The 19706-nt window shown below is 44.0% G+C and overlaps 1 protein-coding gene across 2 annotated transcripts in view; it reads left to right on the top strand.

Annotated features, from left to right (window-relative positions):
* The window catches only part of ABCG2 (ATP binding cassette subfamily G member 2 (Junior blood group)), a 24033-nt gene extending 5326 nt beyond the window's left edge, over nt 1–18707 (top strand). Inside the window, exons 2-16 of one of the 2 annotated variants that reach the window (XM_009639994.2) lie at nt 526–738; nt 2702–2761; nt 3232–3346; nt 4501–4653; nt 5068–5225; nt 5977–6128; nt 6594–6698; nt 8636–8883; nt 12252–12334; nt 13452–13541; nt 14164–14288; nt 15345–15499; nt 16320–16409; nt 17092–17189; nt 17666–18707. In XM_009639994.2, coding sequence (XP_009638289.1) covers nt 533–738; nt 2702–2761; nt 3232–3346; nt 4501–4653; nt 5068–5225; nt 5977–6128; nt 6594–6698; nt 8636–8883; nt 12252–12334; nt 13452–13541; nt 14164–14288; nt 15345–15499; nt 16320–16409; nt 17092–17189; nt 17666–17816 — 1989 coding nt within the window. In that variant the 5' untranslated portion in view covers nt 526–532 and the 3' untranslated portion in view covers nt 17817–18707. Of the gene's footprint in view, nt 1–525; nt 739–2701; nt 2762–3231; nt 3347–4500; nt 4654–5067; nt 5226–5976; nt 6129–6593; nt 6699–8632; nt 8884–12251; nt 12335–13451; nt 13542–14163; nt 14289–15344; nt 15500–16319; nt 16410–17091; nt 17190–17665 lie in introns of both variants that reach the window. The other variant, XM_035895517.1, reaches the window with a different exon arrangement.
* The last annotated feature ends 999 nt before the right edge of the window (nt 18708–19706 follow it).

The following is a 19706-nucleotide window of genomic DNA, read 5'->3' as shown; positions in this document are numbered from 1 at the left end:
GCCACCAGCGGACTCACCGCTGGCCAAAGCCAAGCGTGTCAGTGGTGGTGGTGGCACCTCTCTGAAAACCTGTTTAAGAAAGGGTAAAAGATGCTGTGCAGCAGCCGGCGCGAGGAGTGAGAAAATGTGGGAGAAACAGCCCTGTGCACCCCAAGGCCAGTGAAGAAGGAGGGCAAGGAGGTGCTCCAGGCACCGGAGCAGAGATTCCCCTGAGAGGGAAGCTGGGTGGGCACCTGGTGGCCAGGTCAACCCACCACAACACACCATCAGGGTGGAAGGAGACTCTTATCTCCCTAACACCGCATGAGGTGTGAAGCAGTATGGCAGACCCAGCTCCCCATCAGCTCCGTGTCATCTCAAGGTCTGAGCCCATAGGACCCAAACTTCCTATCTGAAAGAGGGAGACCTAGATGGACATCTGCAAGGCCCACAGTAGGTCCAGTGCCAAACACTGGACCCAACAGACGCATCTTTCCTCTCCATACCTGATCAAATCTTCCCCCTTCATTTTTTTTTCATTTGTAGAGGAAAAATGGCAGAAGGCCAGCCACACCTAAGTATTCAGATGTCAGACGCAAATACAAATGGCATCCCCAGCAGAAAGCAGTCCTCTCCAGAATTAGCTGGCAGGGGAGGAAGCGTACTCACTTTCCACAACATCTGCTACCATGTGAAGATAAAGACTGGGTTCCTGTGTTGTCGAAAAACAGCCGATAAAGAAGTTCTGAGAGATGTCAAGTATGTATTTAAACACCTCTTTCGAGTATGTGTATGTTTTGTTTCTGTCCGGACAGTTGAATTCACTCATGTTGCTGAGCCACTAAGCCCAATATACAGAATTTGATCAAGATTTAGAAAAATTATAGGTATGTATGGTTGCTTCGTGTTTGCTGTCAGCTCTGCTTAAGCTTCCTGCTAAGCCCCAGTGGCCCTTAGTCATTAGAGCTGAGGCTGTGCAGCAGAGAGCTGGTGCTGCTGGGCACCATCCCCTCCCAGGGAGGGACAGGGAGGGACAGGGAGGGACAGGGCTGCTATCGGCACAGGGGCACATGAGCCAGCGCGGCTGCTTTGCACCACCTGGCAAGTCTCCCACTCTGCTGTGGTGTTTAGCTGAGATACGAACAGCCTGTCCTCGATGCTTGTGTCTCCTTCCCTAAGGTGGCCTTTGGGAAGGTTAATTTTGGTGGTCTTAATGTAAAATGTTTAAGAGAGTAATACAAACGAGGGTTAGGTTAACTTTGAAGAGATGTAAAGTTTTCTATTTTTTTTTGTTTTTTCCTTTTCAACATTGAGCACTACAGCCATAAAGGAACCATGTCCTTATGGCCTTTGTTCAACAACCTAGGCATAAAGTTTGCCCATTCACAGTTCAGTAGTTAAGCTAAGTGGCAAGTACTCACACAACATGCCATTTCAAGTTACCCGTGACTTCCAGCTCCCTAACTCCAATTTCTGTCTTAAATATTCACCCTTTTGTGTAGTTCTGTCCGTCCTGCTCTTTGCCCATGCAATTTCCACACCTCCTAAGCATGAGCTCTTAAAATCTTTCCTATTGTCCTCAAGAGCTGTATGTTACAGTAACTCAATTGACTGACATTGCTCATTGGCAACGATGTGAGCAGAAGACCCCCCTCGTGGCTTACTGTCAAAGACCAACATCTAACACACGTTGAGCTTTTCCCATTTAGAAAATGCAACATCTGCATTTGTTTTGTTACATATTGGTTTTTTTTTTTTGTGTTAAAATCACATATAACATAACATTTGTATAATGTGATGCTTTTTAATCTGTGGAACCATAAATTCCCACAGTAAGAAACTCAAGGAAACAAATATGCACCAGGAAGAGCAAAACCGAGCCTCTTAGGCTGCATGTCATTAGACCCTAAGGACAGCTGTACTGGTCCCAGACCCACAGCCAAGTACTCGGAGTGCTGATACCTGGATTGCTGATAACAACCAGTACCAGAGTGCTGTTCCAAGATATTCCAAGATTCCAACATTCCTGGTATACAGACAGGCATTTGTGTAGGCAGCGTGATTCTTGTGTTAACACCAAAGCTTGTTGAGCGCAGATTTTTGGGGCTAGTCAGGAAAAATAGCAGTGACGCTTTGATGTGCTCGAGTAAAAAGTTAAAAAAAAGGCAGAAGTATTTCCATATACTGTATCATTTTTATACGATCTTTTCCCCAAATACTTAAAAACCTTTTCTATCTGGCTTTTGAGTTTCATGTGGCTTAAAATCAGCTACAGAGAAACTATCAACTGCAGTTTCTGTAAGCACAGACAAATCCCTAGCATGTTCTGTCTTCTGTTCTCTGCTAAGAGAAGAAGCCTTTAGAACTGAATATGGTTAAAGCAAGTACGTGCTCCACTTCTAGAGATCCATGGGGGGAAGCATGCGAAAAACCTTTTCTATCTGGCTTTTGAGTTTCATGCATGCAGCTTTTGCTACATTTTACTCAAGTTTCTGTGTTGTCTTCATTATATGAAGATTAGTTCTTGAATTAGGAATAAAATTAAGGTGGAGTTTGACTGATCATAAATATTGTTTGTGATCGGACAGCTTCCTTAAATCCCAAATTAATGGGATACAGAAGGTAGTTCTATAGATGACTTACACTAACCTACAAGATGAAATGATAAGAGAGATAAAAACACCCTATCTATTTTGTAAAACCTATCTGTTTTTTCTTACAGTGGCATCATGAGACCAGGACTGAATGCAATTTTGGGGCCCACTGGCAGTGGTAAATCTTCGTAAGTGCCACCTTTGCCCTACACAGAAATTACACCAAGGACAAAATGAACCTGCACATATTTAGCAGTAATGGACAAGACTTTCAGGGAAAGATTTTGTTTTCATTTGTTTTCATTTGTTTTCACTGGTTTCTGAGGAATACCTGAATTCAAAAAAGACAATCAGCTTACATGACAAAGATGTATTTCAATTTTAGTCCACACTTTCCTGATGCGTGATCTTTACATAACATTCTAGGCTAAGCTCATATTATTGAACAAATGGACACAAACTTGCTATGAAATTGCACAGATCTCATTTCCTTGGGAAACCAGAACAAAAGAAATTCAGCCCTTGAAAGCTGCTGGGGGGTTTCTAAATGGCAAATGTTTAACATGGGATGGTTTTATGTAGCTGTTCGTTCCATGAACTGGGTTTGTGGTTCAGAGATGCTGCATCCTCCTGACAAAGTAACCAACTTTTCTCCTAGTCTACTCGACATTTTGGCCGCAAGGAAGGATCCCCATGGACTTTCTGGTGACATTTTGATCAATGGAGCTCCTCAGCCTGCCAACTTTAAATGTACCTCTGGATATGTAGTACAGGTAAATAATTATTATCACGCTATGGATTCTATTGTCCCCTTCTGACTGCAGTTGTAAGAAGTTGCTGCAGTGTTGCAAGTACCTTGCCTTGATCCAGGAATCGAGACTGGCGCAGTAGCAACTCTCCACATGGCCACCCTCGCTGGGGAAGTTAATCTGCTTTGCATTTGGGTCTCTTAATGCGCCACAGTCAATGGGAGCGGATGCTTTGGATCCTTTGGTCTCCATCTGGGGGAACAGCTGTAGGCTACCAATATGTGTGGAGCATTTTCCAGGTATGATGCTTTCTGGTAATAAACAGCTTGTAGCTCCGCTTGCCCAAGGACAATGTCATTAAGTCTGGTTCTGAGGAAACCTTTTGTCCTGCCAGGGTGGGCTGGGGAGAAAGACATGTGAAGGACAAAAGAAGGAAAACAACATCCTTCTTTTCATTTCTTTCCCCTCCCCACTACCCGTGCTCAGCAGCATGCTTGCAGTTTATCAAGACCTGAAGAGGTGCATCTATGAAAACCCCTTATAAAAGCACAGTCAGCGTGTTACAGAAAGGTAGTCTCTCAAAACACACATAACTGTCTGAACTTCCTGCATCTGACAGATTCCCTTCGCAAGAGACAAGCAGCTAATATCTAAAAAACCTATGCCACTTCCTCCTTTGCTGAAACAAACTCAGAAAACCTTCACCCTACCCCACATGGACCCAATCTCTCTTTTCCTTCTTCCTCTTCTCCCCGCTCTTGCCTGCAGTGGGCTGAGGCTGCATTAACAAACGCACAGGGATAAGTGACCTGAGCTGTAGCTGCTCCCTAGGTCCCTGTAGCTCTTCAGTATCTCACTCAACACCTCCAAAAAACTGAATAAGGTAAGAATACGTGAGGGATAGTTTTGAATACGTTACTATTTATGCATTTTGATATGCATGCATGATGGATGATGTTCCTATATTGCATTGCTTTACGAATAAAGGCAAATATAATTACATGCATGAAATCAACTCTCTGCTACGACACAGGCATTGAAGATGCACTTTACTGCATGTTCTGGCAGTTGCTTCTGTCCTTCTGCATGCAAGGACAACATAAGACGCAGGTAGATGCAGTTCTCAGAGGAAAAAATAGCAACCACCAAGTATCTACTTTTTTTTTTTTTAAATGAAGGATGATGTGGTGATGGGAACCTTGACTGTAAGAGAAAATTTGAAGTTCTCGGCAGCGCTCCGTTTGCCAAAGTCAGTGAAGGAACAGGAAAAAAATGAGCGAGTGAATCAGATCATCAAGGAGCTGGGTTTGAGCAAAGTGGCAGATTCCAAGGTAAGGCATGTAAATATAGTGCTTAAATCATGAACAAATATTAACTCATTTATTTAATTAACCAAATAGCTCAGCATGGTGGATTAAAAAAAAAGTAAAATTAAACAGGCTATTTCAGTAATACAATAATTAATAACATTTCTGTATGGCAATATGTACAGACTCTGTGCTGGTTCTGCCATATGCTATTACATTGCAGGGAAGGGGCAAGGTGTGGTTGGAGAAAAAGAGAACAATTCAAGTAATATTAATATTAAGAAACGGCCTATGTGTGAGGTAGCATCTACATCTGTACCTGAGAGTAGGGCCAAAATTTCTGACAACTCTTCCCAAATGCTGCCATGTCAGTAAGGTGCTGGTCACTCAAGTATTTGTTATCTGGGTAAACGAGACAAGTTTCTTGTTTTGCGGCAGGTTGGCACCCAATTCACTCGTGGGGTGTCCGGAGGAGAGCGGAAAAGGACCAATATTGGGATGGAGCTCATCACAGATCCTGCCATCTTGTTTTTGGATGAGCCAACTACGGGACTCGATGCCAGCACTGCTAACGCTGTCCTGCTGCTACTGAAAAGGTGATGCCCTAGGAAACCACTTCCTGTTTTCACCACTCAACTCTGCCACATTTCAGTTGTATTCGACTTAAATTACAGATAGAATGAGCAAACAGGGAAATCAGACATGTAATTGTTCACCAGCGAGCCGAGGCTGCAAAGAGGGTAGGAAAAAGGCTGTATGAATTCTCTCACTCCAAAGCAGCTGCCGACAGCAGTACACAAAGCACGTGCACGCGGGGACTACAGTTTGTCTGTGATAGCTGTCATGGACAGCTTAATTTATTTTCACGTCTGCCTGGGCCAGAAAAGTGATAAAGTGATAAAAATGCTTGTTGTACAGTCTGGTATGGTAATCAATTTTAATGTGAACGTTAGTCAGAACACAGCTAGCTGTTTCCCCATCACAAAATTTCAAGCCTATCTTTGGGAAAACAAGTACAATTTGCCTATTTTACATAATTTTGCATTTGCTACAAGCAAAGAGGACTCAAACACTTCACTTCAGAGCTTTCTGTTTGCATCAAAATCTTCCCAGGACCTTCTCCTCCAACAACAGTCCCAGCGAGAGGGAACTTTCTTTTCTCACACAGACACTATAAATATGCCCTCAATGTTTTCTTTTTCTTTTTTTTCCTTCTCCTTTCCCCTCTCTGGCACGCCAAGTTAATCGAACTTAACCAAGGCTTAACTGAACTTGCAAATTCTCTTAGCTAAATGCTGAATCACCTTGCAAAGCTAACTTCTCTGTCGTTCTTTACTTCACATTCAGGATGGCAAAACAAGGAAAAACAATAATCTTCTCCATCCACCAGCCTCGGTACTCCATATTCCGACTGTTCGACAACCTGACGCTGCTGGCAGCAGGGAGAGTGCTGTACCACGGGCCCGCCCAGCACGCCATTGAGTACTTCCAGTCTATCGGTGAGCACGACTTGCAGCAGGGCCAACTGCAGCAACGTCTTTACCTTGCACTAACTTGAATAAAATGCCAATAGCACTTGATCAGAATTGGGCATAGTGTGTATTAGCAAGCCTGGGATTTTAACAGGCTAAGCATTTCTCCTGGTGTTTCACCTCTTGACCCATATGTGGGTTTGGATGATAGGGCTGACCTCTACTCAACTGCTCCTGGGTGCATCTTAATTAGACAAAGCCCAGGCTAGGGTTGAGAAGGGCACGTTGCCAGCTGTCACCTTGCTTTCACTGACAGAGCTGCCCAGAAGTGCTGTTCATCTCCTGGGTAAGCCCAGACCTTTGGAAGCCTGCGGTGCTTAAGGTGCAGGCCACTCAGCAGGCACGATGGCGTGGCTCTCTTCATGACGGCCATGCACAGCCCTCTGCCAGCCACACAACCACCGCTCAGGGACTGTAATGCTGTCACCACAGGCTACGAGTGTGAGCCATACAACAACCCTGCCGACTTTTTCCTGGACATCATTAATGGAGACTCCACTGCGGTGGCGATGAGCAAGACTGATGAAACGAACACAGGTATGAAACCCAGAGCTGAGTGAAGTTATCATAGCATGTATTTTGCCAGAAGGTGTCCAGCACAACACAGAAAAATCATTTACAGATGCCAAACAACCAATAACGGTGTTGTACAAGTGTGCAATTATTTGTATGCATGAGAATATTATGTACTGCTGACCCACGTTGCTTTAAAAGGGAAAAAAAAAACCCACACCGTTCCTAAATCCTTTTTGTTTATATGTGGAAAATAATTAACATAACCTGAAATAAGTACCACATTCACATAGAGCCCTACTATGTAAAATATTCCTGTCTATGCAAGAATAGTTTGCCTCTCATAAATAGGTATTTAGTAATTTATCATTGCTATTCATTTCTTCATAAACTGACCTGCATACTTCTGTGTCACACTCAAATTACGAGATGTTAAAGGTGATAGAATATCTTCCTGTGTTGAAGTTATAATGTCTGGGAATCTAAGAGACTGTTTTGTTACCTCTTGACATAAAGACAGAGCTGCTTTTATCCTGGAGGCAAACCAGCTGAAGTCCTGCAGAAGCAGAGACGATAAACCAGGACAATTCTTCCAGTTAGGGATGTAATTTGATGCAGTTATGACCTGTATTTTTTACCTAATGCAATGGTTTGTTACAAAATTACTGTTTTCCTTCCTCTGAGTGGGAAGAGGGGGTAGAGAGAGGGGACCAGTGGTCTCCTGATGCTTCCCTGAAGGTGTGGTAAGGCAGGAATTATCCCCAAACTAACAGATCAAATCTCACCTGTGTTCAGTAGCATGCTTTTTCATCCTGTCTGTCACTATTTATTAACAGCACACTCTCTTTTCACATGAATGAAGAGGGAAATGGAATAATGAATATGCTGTGTGCCCAAACACACAGTTTCACTATGTCTTTACCAAAGAAGCAACCAGCATTTTACAAAAATGCTGATTGTGTTCAGGGTCTGACTAACATTATAGCTGGCAACACACACTGTATTTGACATTGGAAAAGCACAAAGCTGGTGAGGGCTCTGGAGCACAAGTCTGATGAGGAGTGGCTGAGGGAACTGGGGTTGTTTAGCCTGGAGGAGAGGAGGCTGAGGGGAGACCTTATCGCCCTCTACTACTGCCTGACAGGAGGCTGTAGTGAGGTGGGGGTCGGCCTCTTCTCCCTGGTAATGGACGATAGGGTGAGGGGAAATGGTCTGAAGTTGCGCCAGGGCAGGTTTAGTTTGGATATTAGGGAAATTTTTTTCACTGAAAGGGTTGTCAAGCATTGGAACGGGCTGCCCGGGGAGGTGGTTGAGTCCCTATCCCTGGAGGTATTTAAAAGCCCTGTAGACGAGGTGCTTAGGGACATGGTTTAGTGGTTGAATGGCAGGGTTAGGTTAATGGTTGGACTTGATGATCTTAAAGGGCTTTTCCAACCTAAACAATTCTTTGATTCTATGATTCTATGACTGGACTACAGTTGAGAAAAAAGGAGCTCCCGCTGAAATTTCTTCATGACAGACTCAGAAGTTTGAGTAAAGTTGACACATGCAGGATTACCTGGATCTGAAAGTCTGGGAGGTCTAGGATTACCTCATCGGATCTGCGAAACAGATCACTTACAGAAACCTGGAGGGGGGGGAAATAACTTTTTGATTAGAAGTCAGACGCTGCCAGTTTGAAACTGCATTGGCAGACAAGGGTTTACATAGTCTGCTGTGAAGCCGTGGCCTGTGGGACAGGTCGCACAGACAAACAGAGGTTTGATCTTACTTATACCAGCTCTTTTGAATTGCACGCTATGAGGCTCAGTGCAATGAATCACTGGAACTAAATGTGCATACTAATTCTTCTGGTTCGTTAGTAACTCTCCCACCCCAACATAACTCTCCTGGCTTAAGTCCTAAACAATCTTCCCATCCCTTACAGAAACAGTCGTATTTCTTTTCAATCTTTTCAGCAGAGAGCACTGAAGAACTCACTGAATGTGATAAAACCTTGGCTGAGAAGTTAGCAGAAAAATACTCCAACTCTGCCTACTACCAAGAAACAAAAGCAGTATTAGAGAATATTTCTTTGGGAAATAAAAAGAAAACAAAAGCAGTTTTCCGACAAATCACATATGCCAATTCCTTCCTTCATCAGCTGAAATGGGTGTCCAAGCGTACATTTAAAAATCTGATAGGAAACCCTCAAGCTTCCATAGCTCAGGTAACGCTATTTGTATCTATCCTTTTGTGGTATGCGTTGAATTTATTCCACTACTGCATTAGATATGTCATTGGATGGTTTTTACCTCTTGATATTTTGACTGCAGTAAGCATCTGAAAAAAAGTGTTCAAGGTCTGGACATCTGATTCATTAGGTGTCCTAAATAATCCCAAATAGGCATCACGAGGGACTGTTCAGCAATTAATTTTGGACTGCTGAAAGATTTTGCGTGATCTTTTCCAGCTGGTTATTCTGCTGCTCCCAGCCAGGAGCAGATTATCTCCCAAGTAGTTTCACACATTTGCTCAAGAACGTTCTTCAGACTTGACTCCAATTGTCCAGGCTTGGCACTGTGGGGCTTGGCCTCAAGTCTTCTCCCCCACCAGGGAAGGTTAACAGACTACACTTGCATACTTAAACTTCAGCACACAGTGAAGTGCTAGTGGTTGACTCAAGTGTAAAAATATTTTCACAGTCTCGTAAGGTCTGTGTCATTTGGTCATTTGGCTGTTCATAGTGGCGATGATGTCTTCTGGAGAAGATGTGATGAAGACCACAATAGGGTCTAACTTCTGCCATGGAAGATGAGCATGTTCTACGTGGCTGGCCCTGTTAGTGCTGCTTTTTCAGAAGAATCAACACCACTGATTCCTTCAAAGCTGCACATTGCCTTCAAAAATAAGGAACGCCTGACTGACCTCAGCAGAAAGACTAATCCTTAGGAATCCCCTACTTCACGAGCCAAACTCTGCAGTCCCAGCACCAGCAAAACTCCCACTGCATTTCTCAGCAGTTCTAGAGGACCCAATAGAAAAATTGGTCCTGAGCCAGGGGTATAAATTATCTTCATCAGGGTTTATAAAATGAGTGAACAAACGGCCAGTGTGGAGGGGAAATGAGTCCAGAATCCCCGAGGTTAAAAGGCTTCGAGCATGTGTGTGTGTCTGTATGTTGATACGATGGAGATCCTTAATAATTGCTTTGTAAAAGCTTGACCTTGTGACAAGAATTAGACTCTCAAGGATGTCGTAATACCCCAAGGTTAATGGTCCTGACTTGTTTCTCACAACCATTTCTATCTCCTCGCCCTCATTAGGGATGGATTTTACAAGCATTCTTTGAGAGGTACATGGCTCATTAAGCCTTTTTTCATTAATCTGCTCCAAATTGGTCTTGATATGATCCCTGCTTTCTACTGCAGTTGGCTTAGGAGCTGAATTATCCTTGACATTTGCTCATTTTGGCAGGATCTTAGTGATAGGGTACCATGGATCAACGGGTTTAGAGTATTATGGTTCGTGCATTGCTCACACTTAAAAATGACAGAACTGCCTGATACCATCAGTTTTGTTGAGGTTTTTGTCATTCACATTTAGTATTAAGTGTAAAAATATTTTCACAGTCTCGTAAGGTCTGTGTCATTTGGTCATTTGGCTGTTCATAGTGGCGATGATGTCTTCTGGAGAAGATGTGATGAAGACCACAATAGGGTCTAACTTCTGCCATGGAAGATGAGCATGTTCTACGTGGCTGGCCCTGTTAGTGCTGCTTTTTCAGAAGAATCAACACCACTGATTCCTTCAAAGCTGCACATTGCCTTCAAAAATAAGGAACGCCTGACTGACCTCAGCAGAAAGACTAATCCTTAGGAATCCCCTACTTCACGAGCCAAACTCTGCAGTCCCAGCACCAGCAAAACTCCCACTGCATTTCTCAGCAGTTCTAGAGGACCCAATAGAAAAATTGGTCCTGAGCCAGGGGTATAAATTATCTTCATCAGGGTTTATAAAATGAGTGAACAAACGGCCAGTGTGGAGGGGAAATGAGTCCAGAATCCCCGAGGTTAAAAGGCTTCGAGCATGTGTGTGTGTCTGTATGTTGATACGATGGAGATCCTTAATAATTGCTTTGTAAAAGCTTGACCTTGTGACAAGAATTAGACTCTCAAGGATGTCGTAATACCCCAAGGTTAATGGTCCTGACTTGTTTCTCACAACCATTTCTATCTCCTCGCCCTCATTAGGGATGGATTTTACAAGCATTCTTTGAGAGGTACATGGCTCATTAAGCCTTTTTTCATTAATCTGCTCCAAATTGGTCTTGATATGATCCCTGCTTTCTACTGCAGTTGGCTTAGGAGCTGAATTATCCTTGACATTTGCTCATTTTGGCAGGATCTTAGTGATAGGGTACCATGGATCAACGGGTTTAGAGTATTATGGTTCGTGCATTGCTCACACTTAAAAATGACAGAACTGCCTGATACCATCAGTTTTGTTGAGGTTTTTGTCATTCACATTTAGTATTAAAAGAGTGTGATGTACACATTTCAGCCGTTTAAATTATATCCTTGAGGCAGCTGGTATCTTTGCTTTTTAGATTGTGTTGCAGACTGCCAATATCAGCACACCTACAGCCTGATCATAGTATCTTGCTCATGGCAAAAACAATCCCGTGAGTAAGATGTGTGATAGGGCTCAGCAATTACGTGCTGCGGAACATGAAAACAATCTGTCGTCCCCAATCCGGCGGTCACAAAAGACTGCAGTTCTTGGCTACCAGGTTGAAAGTAGTGTTGAGACAGTTGAAGAGAAACCACCACAGAAGCACTACAGGGAAGAGCTGTGGTCAGCCCTAGTGCCAGAGTTAACCCTTGCCACTGACTGCAGATGGGGAGTCGCTGACTGTCCCAGTGAGGATGGATGGCGGAGAGTGTCGGGAGGAGCGATCTTGCCAATACATCACCGATTAACTTAAACACAACATCCAAGAATGGCTGAAACAGTAATGGGGGAAAGGAGCTTGGCTGAGGAGCACGTGATGCTGGGGTTCTCCTGGGGAAAGGTGCTATTCCCTCTTTCTAACCTGCCTCACTAAGCCCCTGCTATCATCCTCCTCCCTTTGCTGGAGCCAGCAGCACCCTCCCAGTGCTCCCAGAGCAGTTCCCTCAGGTGGTAGATCTGGCCTGGCGTGAGGTCAGGGACCAGCTGCGATACTGCAGCAGGAACCTGCCTCCTGCCAGTGCCAGCACAGAACAGTGAGCAGCAGCTGAAGCTCCCGGGCTGTCCCTCCTTCCTACCTGTCCCTGTGCCTTGCCCGAGCAGGGCAGCAGCGGCTGGCCGGCCCCAGGGCAGGTGGCACAGGGGAGCTGCTGTGTCTCAAAGGGTACTGTGGAGCAAGACTTGAAGTCCTGCGGGCAGCCAACCACCCCATTGGCCCCCTTCCCAGCTCAGACAGCTTTTGTCCTTTCCGAAAATGCTTCCTGTCAACCTACGCTCACCCGCTACATACTTCAAAAAAACTAGCTATGAAGCTTTGAAAGCAATGAGATAATACTTTTCCTCTTCTGTTCTTTTTTTTGCATTTAGCTGTGTGTTACAGCTTTCCTGGGACTGGTTGTAGGTGCCATTTTCTTTGGACTGAAGGAGGACTCTGCCGGTCTACAGAACAGGTTAGTCAGTTTAGGTAATGGGTAGCCAAAAATTTCATAAAGCTCCCTCATCATTGCGATAGGGTAACAAACAGCTTGAGGCGCAGCAGGAACCCGCGAGCTCTTTACGAAATATATCTATCTCTTTAAAGCAAATGCTCCCCTTCACATCAGTAGGTAAGGCCAAGCCTATGTTAGTGACTTCAAAGTGCAGATGTTCTTCTGCCTCTAGGAAGGTCCCCGCAGAACTGGGAGGGGGATGCAGTTCTGCCCTGCCACGCTGTAACCTGGCCAAGCAGTCCAAACGAAGTGGGTAACACTGCTTCTTCAGGATGACGTTCTTCAGTGCCAGCCAGGTTCCTGAACAGCAGACATCACATAAAAAAGGCTTAATTCAGCATGGCAGCATTTTAACTTCTTTTCTGCAAAGATTTCCCCAAGACAAAAAGATTAAAACGTACAGACTTGGCTACATAAACCTGGGTAACTAAAGCTTTGATCTTGCAACTGCTTCTCGCTACAGAGTTGAGTTTACCAGCAGTAAGTCAGATGGTGCATCTAAAGCTGGATTTTAAAGTTATTCTGGTCTATGTATCATTTTCACAACTGTATGTGCATGACCTGAAAAATGGGTTTGCAACTAAGAAAGCTCTGGGTTCTTAATCTTGGAACACTTCACAGCATTTACTTAAAAATGGACCAGTGTTAAATTGGATAGGAAAGTGTGAAAGCAAAGCCTTAAATTTTAGTGGAAAAGGTGAAATCTGCTTCTCACATTGCTTATTCAGTTCCTCACAGTTTGCATCAGAGAAATGCCTCACAGACTGAGAATTTTTAATGTGTCAGGAAATAACATTTAAAAAAAAACCCAAAGGAAATGCTGTTCATTTTCTATCCTTTGGCTGCATCAGAGGACATACTACCCTTGCAGGCAAACAACAAACACTGCCTGCACCACGTCTACTTCAGGCTTCTTATAGCCTCAGACTTGTAGCCAAGTCCTTTCTCATGGAATTTGGAATGGGAGGTCACATACTGACGAGCTCCAGGCACTCCGGTTGGATTTATGTATGCTGTAGTGGAACCACTACATTTGCATCACATCTTTAATAAGAGCTTGCCGTTTTGCTTTTTGTAGAGTGGGTGCAATGTTCTTCCTGACCACCAACCAGTGTTTCAGCAGCATCTCAGCTATTGAACTCTTTGTTGTGGAAAAAAAGATATTTATGTAAGTAAAACGTACAAGAAAGTTATCAGGGGCTCCTGTGAGAGAGTTTGTTTGTTTGCCCTGCTGTAGCTAATTTAAGTACACCCAGTGCAGAGGTTTGAAATTATTTCACTGTTAGTGCTCATTGCAAATGTTCTCTTTCAGCCTGCCAGTGAGTCGTCTGCAAATCGCCCAAACGGTACCTATGATTGCAAATGGCTCAGAGTTTAAAGTTATTAACATATGTAGGAAACAAACCCTGAATACTCAATTTAGGTATTGATTAATAAGTTTGTGACTTGCTAGTGAGTAAATACTACCTTAACTGGATTCTCTAAAGCTATGCAGATTACACTGTACAGAAAAGAAAAACTGTTTAAGCTTTACCCTCTCTCCCTGTTTTGATGACATGAGACATACATTTACTAGAAATTATGTGCACAAGTATCCATATTCATTTGCATATGAAGGTGCCACCATTACTATAGTGTGTGGCTTAGTGGTCATTTGCAATTACAGCCTAACCATGGAAGAACTCTTTTTTCCAGTTTGAGCTAGAATTCATTTGTCTGCAGGTGCAAACAATCTTACTGGTTTTTAGTGATTAAATTCGTAATATACTGTATATATCTCTGTGTTCCAGACACGAATACATCAGTGGGTACTACAGAACGTCTCCATATTTCATCTCAAAGCTAATAGCTGATTTAATACCCATGAGGACTATACCAAGCATCATCTTCACCTGTATAATTTACTTCCTGTTAGGCAAGTATGGTCTCCTACAGTCCCATTACAGCAAGGCACTTGCATTTCATATATATGCATGTATACATGTATATTTATATAGGCTAAAGCACTACATCGGCATGGCATAGACACGCTTTCAAAGATTTAAGCATTCATGTCAGAATTTGTGACGTGTCTCATCACTGTCCCTAGAGGGAAGCGTGCCATAACCATTATGACATAGGTTTGATTTATTCCTTTTCATTTATGGCCATCTTAGCTTCCGGTGACTTTTACAAAATATTTTTTCCATTCTTGCAAGAACACCTATCAAAGAAAAAGCTTTAAGAACTTAATATTGTTCATATCAGCTTGTTCTTTTTGGTGAAACGCCTTCCGGTTAGTGAGCAGACTTTGAAATCTGCTGGCACCAACTTTTAGTGCCCTAGAACACCTTCAAACATCATCCTCAAAGTATGTCCCAAGCAGACCATTTTCCTAGGGTCAGGTGTCAGATCACAATGTCCTTTTGGGATGTCCCAAAAACTTGAAAGTGCAAGCAAAATTTAAAATTAATCACAGTTCGTTTTATAGTATGAGTTTTTTTCCCTAGGGAATAGGAAACAAGGCTGTATCATCAAGAGGCTCTCAGACTGTGAAACTGGAAGGAGATAGACCTTGCTATCAAATCCATAGCCACCCAAAGGACACTAGGTTCACTAGGAGAGCTCTCTGCTGGAAACAAGTGAAATGCTGTACAACTGCTGCTCATGGAAGCACCCTAGAAATTTCTACTTCGATAGACAACTTGAAGCCACGGTGAAGCCTTCACCTTGGACTGCGTGGAGTACAGTACTGTAACTTCTGCCGATTCTGCTGTCTCCACTGTTACTGCAGTTACAGGCATGCTCCTCACTCATCCTGTCCCCTGTTGAGAGGGCATAGACATATGGGCTGTCACAAGCCCCACTGCAGCCTTGGGTGACACAGCCTATGCTGTCAGACAAAAATGTATCCCAAGTCAGGATAGCGTTCAGGTGACGGTAGAGCTTTTGGCAGGATCATACTGAAACCCTTCTTCTTCTGATCTTTAAGGTTTGAAACCAACAGTAGAAGCCTTCTTTACAATGATGTTTACCCTTATGATGGTGTCCTACACAGCCACTTCTATGGCACTAGCCATTGCAGCAGGACAGAGCGTGGTGGCGGTAGCAAACCTGCTCATGACTATCGCATTTGTTTTTATGATTGTGAGTAGCAGTACTTGGTTTTCTAGACTGAATCCTGAAATCCTAGCAATGCTGAAATCTAGAACCCCTACAGGCACAGAGTTCAGCTGAATTCTGCAAAAAGACTGTGGGGTTGAGCATGTTGAACATCCTGATTTGTCTGATTTGCTCGGTGGCTCTGGCAGCCTGGAAAGCAGAAAGCAGCCTAGAGCTGCTTTTCATTCACCTTCCTTTAGCTTTGCCAAAGACAAATTTGCCTGGCTGAGGGCATGACCCGCAGCCTCCTGCTCTCTGAGACCACTACTGCCCTTGCCCTCTTCAGCTGCAGAGCGACCGTCAGGCGTGTCAGAACTGGACAACACACAGCCAGCTGCAGGCAGAAGGCAGGCGCCATAAACAGTGAGGCAGCACTGAACCAACAGCCAAAGCCCCCCGTTGCCTCAGGCTCAGGGCACACAAGCAAAGCCGAGTGCACACCTCCAGCAGCTCCACACACCCGAGCAACAGCAGCCAGTTCATGGGAACCCAGGCGGGACCCGCAGATGGGAAGTGTCTGGGTTGAATGCACAGTTGAAAGCATTCCCTGTTACTCATTTCAGGAGGAGGACCACACACTTTGGGTTATGGCCCAAAGCTGGGTAACAGAAATGATTCCTTCCCTCTCCCCTGTTCTTCCACTGGAAGAGTTTCTTCCTCTAGAAACCCTCTAGGAACCGTCCCACTTGTTTTTAATCTGAAGAAGCAGTCAAGACCTAGAGAAGAACACACAGTAACCACATGTAATTTGCAATTTGGGTTTTGTTGTTGCTGTTGTTGACTTTTTTGTAATCCTTGCTTCTAGATTTTCTCTGGGTTGCTGGTCAATCTCACAAGCATCATGTCCTGGCTCTCCTGGTTCAAATACTTTAGCATCCCTCGATACGGAATGACAGTAAGTCCTGTATTTTCCCCTGTACAGACTTGGAAAAGATTTGCTAGAAAGGCGTGTCTTTACTCATGATAAAGAAAACTCCAAACTTTATGGGCTAATGAGCAAAGGTAGGCTAATTAAATACAGCAACCTCAGAACGCAGTGCAGTATCTTGAAACAAGAAAGGCTTCTCATCAATTGGTACCCACTTCTGTTTGGAAGAGCTCATTTTTGTAACTTGGGAACACCTCATATGAGAGAGACCCTAAACAGCTCATCTACCGGAATGCAGCTGGATGAAAATGGCACAGAGTAAAGAACAATGTTACCCCTGAAAACCCAATTATTTTCCATCAATCAAAAGCAAACTTGTCAAGCTAAAACTTTTCTCCTAATTTTTGATAATTTAAGGCAGGGTGATGTTTCGCAGAGAAATTTTGGCTTTAATATGCCTGTGCAGGAATATCCTAGCCCGGGGGAGGTGTTAAAGCCTGGTGATGCACAGGCATTACAGGCAGTGGACTGCATACATGCCTCTCTTAAAAGAAAAATAACCGTGCTGCTTGGTTAAAAAATAGGGATTTGGCCAACATAATAAACAGTGATACCATCACTTTTTAGAATAAATTTGATTTGAACCTTGTTAATGTATCGTTCCTTTTCCTATTAATTTCTGTTGTCATTGTTTCTTTTCTTTTAAAAGGCTTTACAAATCAATGAATTGACTGGTCTGAACTTTTGCAGCAGCAGTAACAACACAAATTTAACCAGCAACAATAACTATCGACAGATAAGCCAGCCGTAAGTATTTTGGTACATTAAAACGAATCCCACCACCAGTGATGTAGAAAGTCCCAGAGCATTTCTCCGTTTGTGAGATACTCACTGATGACCAGAGTTTTTATATGGAAAATGAAGTTTTGACTGGGTTTTTGCATTCTGTCTGCAGAGAATATTCTGCTTATTTTCATATTTAGTATTTATAACACTAGAAATACCTGGCATGATGCTTCTCACTTTTCTTTAAACCACGTTCCCTGAAACACATCCACACACACAGCAGTTACACAGCCTCGCGAAATCCATTTCAGCCTCCTACAGGAAACTGATTGTGGCTACAAGAAAAACACATTTACAGGTAGAAAATAAAATACTAACATACAGCTGGTGTTTGCCTGGCCCACTATAGACGTGAAATCACACTACAACTTCTAGGGATCTTCCCAGATACTTCAAACTGACTTTAAGTTTATAAACGTGTGTGTATTTATCCATAGGTGGTGCACCGGAGATGAGTATCTGAAAAACCAAGGCATTGATGCGAGTAGCTGGGGCCTGTGGCAGAACCACCTGGCCCTCGCTTGCATGACAGTAATATTCCTTATCATTGCATACCTGAAACTGCACTTCATGAAGAAGTTCTCTTAAAACCAGAATGACAAATGCATTTCCTGCTGTTCGGTAATTTGATAAACTGACCTCTTTTGAGACTTTCCTTTGTACTTTTGTTTATTACACAAGTCGACAATGTGAATGCCATCCTTGTATATTAAATACTTAGTATTAATGTACTTCACTCCAATGTCTAGCATGCCTCTTTGCCATAAAAAGTATATAACTATTCATTTCTTCAAGAGACTAGGCAGTCTTTCTGCATGTTCTAGCTATGAATTTGTTAAAAAATGAAACTAGTAATGGCTGAAACCAAAAAAAAAAATGGTTCCAGACTTTAATGAGCACCTACATTTGCTGGCAAGTAATTCAGTCCAAAGCAATGCTTATTGGGACACCAATGCAGTCTCGACTGCTGATGTGGTCACAGGCAGCGACAAAACCAACCTCTCCATCCCAGTGCACATCTCATGCCCTTTACTATTTGGGAATCATTACTGCTCTAGAGTGTACTTGATTGATTGGTGCCATCAAGTTTTCTCTTACCAAGCCTGAGTGGTAGAAATACTATTTTTTAAAGGTGACTGTGTACTTTCTTACTCTGCCAGCTTGCATAATCCTTGTACTGAAACTTGTGTTTTCTCTGCGTAGCTGCAAGTCATCTTCACTGTCCTTGCTGCTGCTGCCATGAGTTCTCTCAGTCTTTTTTACGGTAGCCAATTTCAAGTGTACAGGTAATTGGGATGGTAGCACATTTGTAAGAGTCGGTAGGTTGCAGTAACCCTTTCCTGGCAGGCCAGCTTTTCCCCTGGCCGTACGCAGCAACGGCAGTCCGTCTCCTTCCACTTGCTACAGATGCAGCGGCACTTCCAGCAAGGATCTCTGCCCTTATCGCTCCCCATTATTACTTCATGCAATAAAATTTGCTCTGTTTCAAAGACCTGATGCTTAATTTTGGCTGTGTTCAACAGACTCCTCACCAGTCATCCCTCCTCTCGAGTTTATTTAGGAGGCGCGCGTGCAGTACAGGAACACTAAGGGGGAACACTTGCCTGGCTGTACTACTTCACCAGCATACCTGCCGTCTTCCACGAAAAGTCCGCATGCAGGGCTTATCCTCTGTGTTGTAGCTGACCCGTTTGTAGCTGACAAGGCGAAATCCTTGCATGCAGCCTGAGCATTGCAGTAAAACTACACCAGCGGCCCCGAGCCGAGGTTGTGCAGGGCGAGGTTTGGCGAGAAGGCAGCAAGCGCTGTCGGTACGCTAGGAGAGGCTGCTGTCACACACCTAGAATAGCTGAGTTCCTCCTGCCTTGTTCTCCCTGTACTTAAACACCTTTAATCTTTTTCCTCAACCAGCGTTTCAAAAAACTTGTAGGACCTTGTTTCTCTACAAGGCTTACACCCCTCCCTCCGGGATCATTGCAGTTTTATGTCCGTTTCAAAAATCATTCAAGGCAGAGTGACAGAACCGGAGAAGCGGTATGAGTGCACGCTCTCCCTCTCTGTCAGAAATGCTTGGCTTGCAGGCAGCAGGGCGGCCCTGGGGCAATGACGTGAGGCAGAGGAGTGAGGGTGAAGGGGACGCCAGCCTCCCTTTGCAAGCCTTGCAGTGGGTGCCACGGGATGAGGCTTTCTACAACGGTGACCTGTAGCTGTGCTCCGAAATACTTCGCCCTGACACAAGTCCCGTGCAATAACATTTTAATCAAACACTATTATTCACGGTTGAACTGCGTGAGAGGAAACGGCCAGCTGTGGAACAGCGTCCCAAATGTAACTGCAAGTCGAGTTTTACATTTTGACAAAGATTCGTCATCGCTCCGAGTGATGCTGTTTGACTCAGGGCGGCCCCGCAGCGGCGGCTGGAACCCGGCACCGAGGGCGTCCCCGCAGGTCTGTTGGCTGCAGTCGGACACGGGTTTT

The sequence above is a fragment of the Egretta garzetta genome, unplaced genomic scaffold (assembly GCF_000687185.1).
Source record: "Egretta garzetta isolate BGI_Z169 unplaced genomic scaffold, ASM68718v1 scaffold615, whole genome shotgun sequence".
NCBI classification, from domain to species: domain Eukaryota; kingdom Metazoa; phylum Chordata; class Aves; order Pelecaniformes; family Ardeidae; genus Egretta; species Egretta garzetta.
The sequence above is the reverse complement of the archived record's forward strand: the minus strand, read 5'-3'. Positions and strand labels throughout refer to the sequence as shown.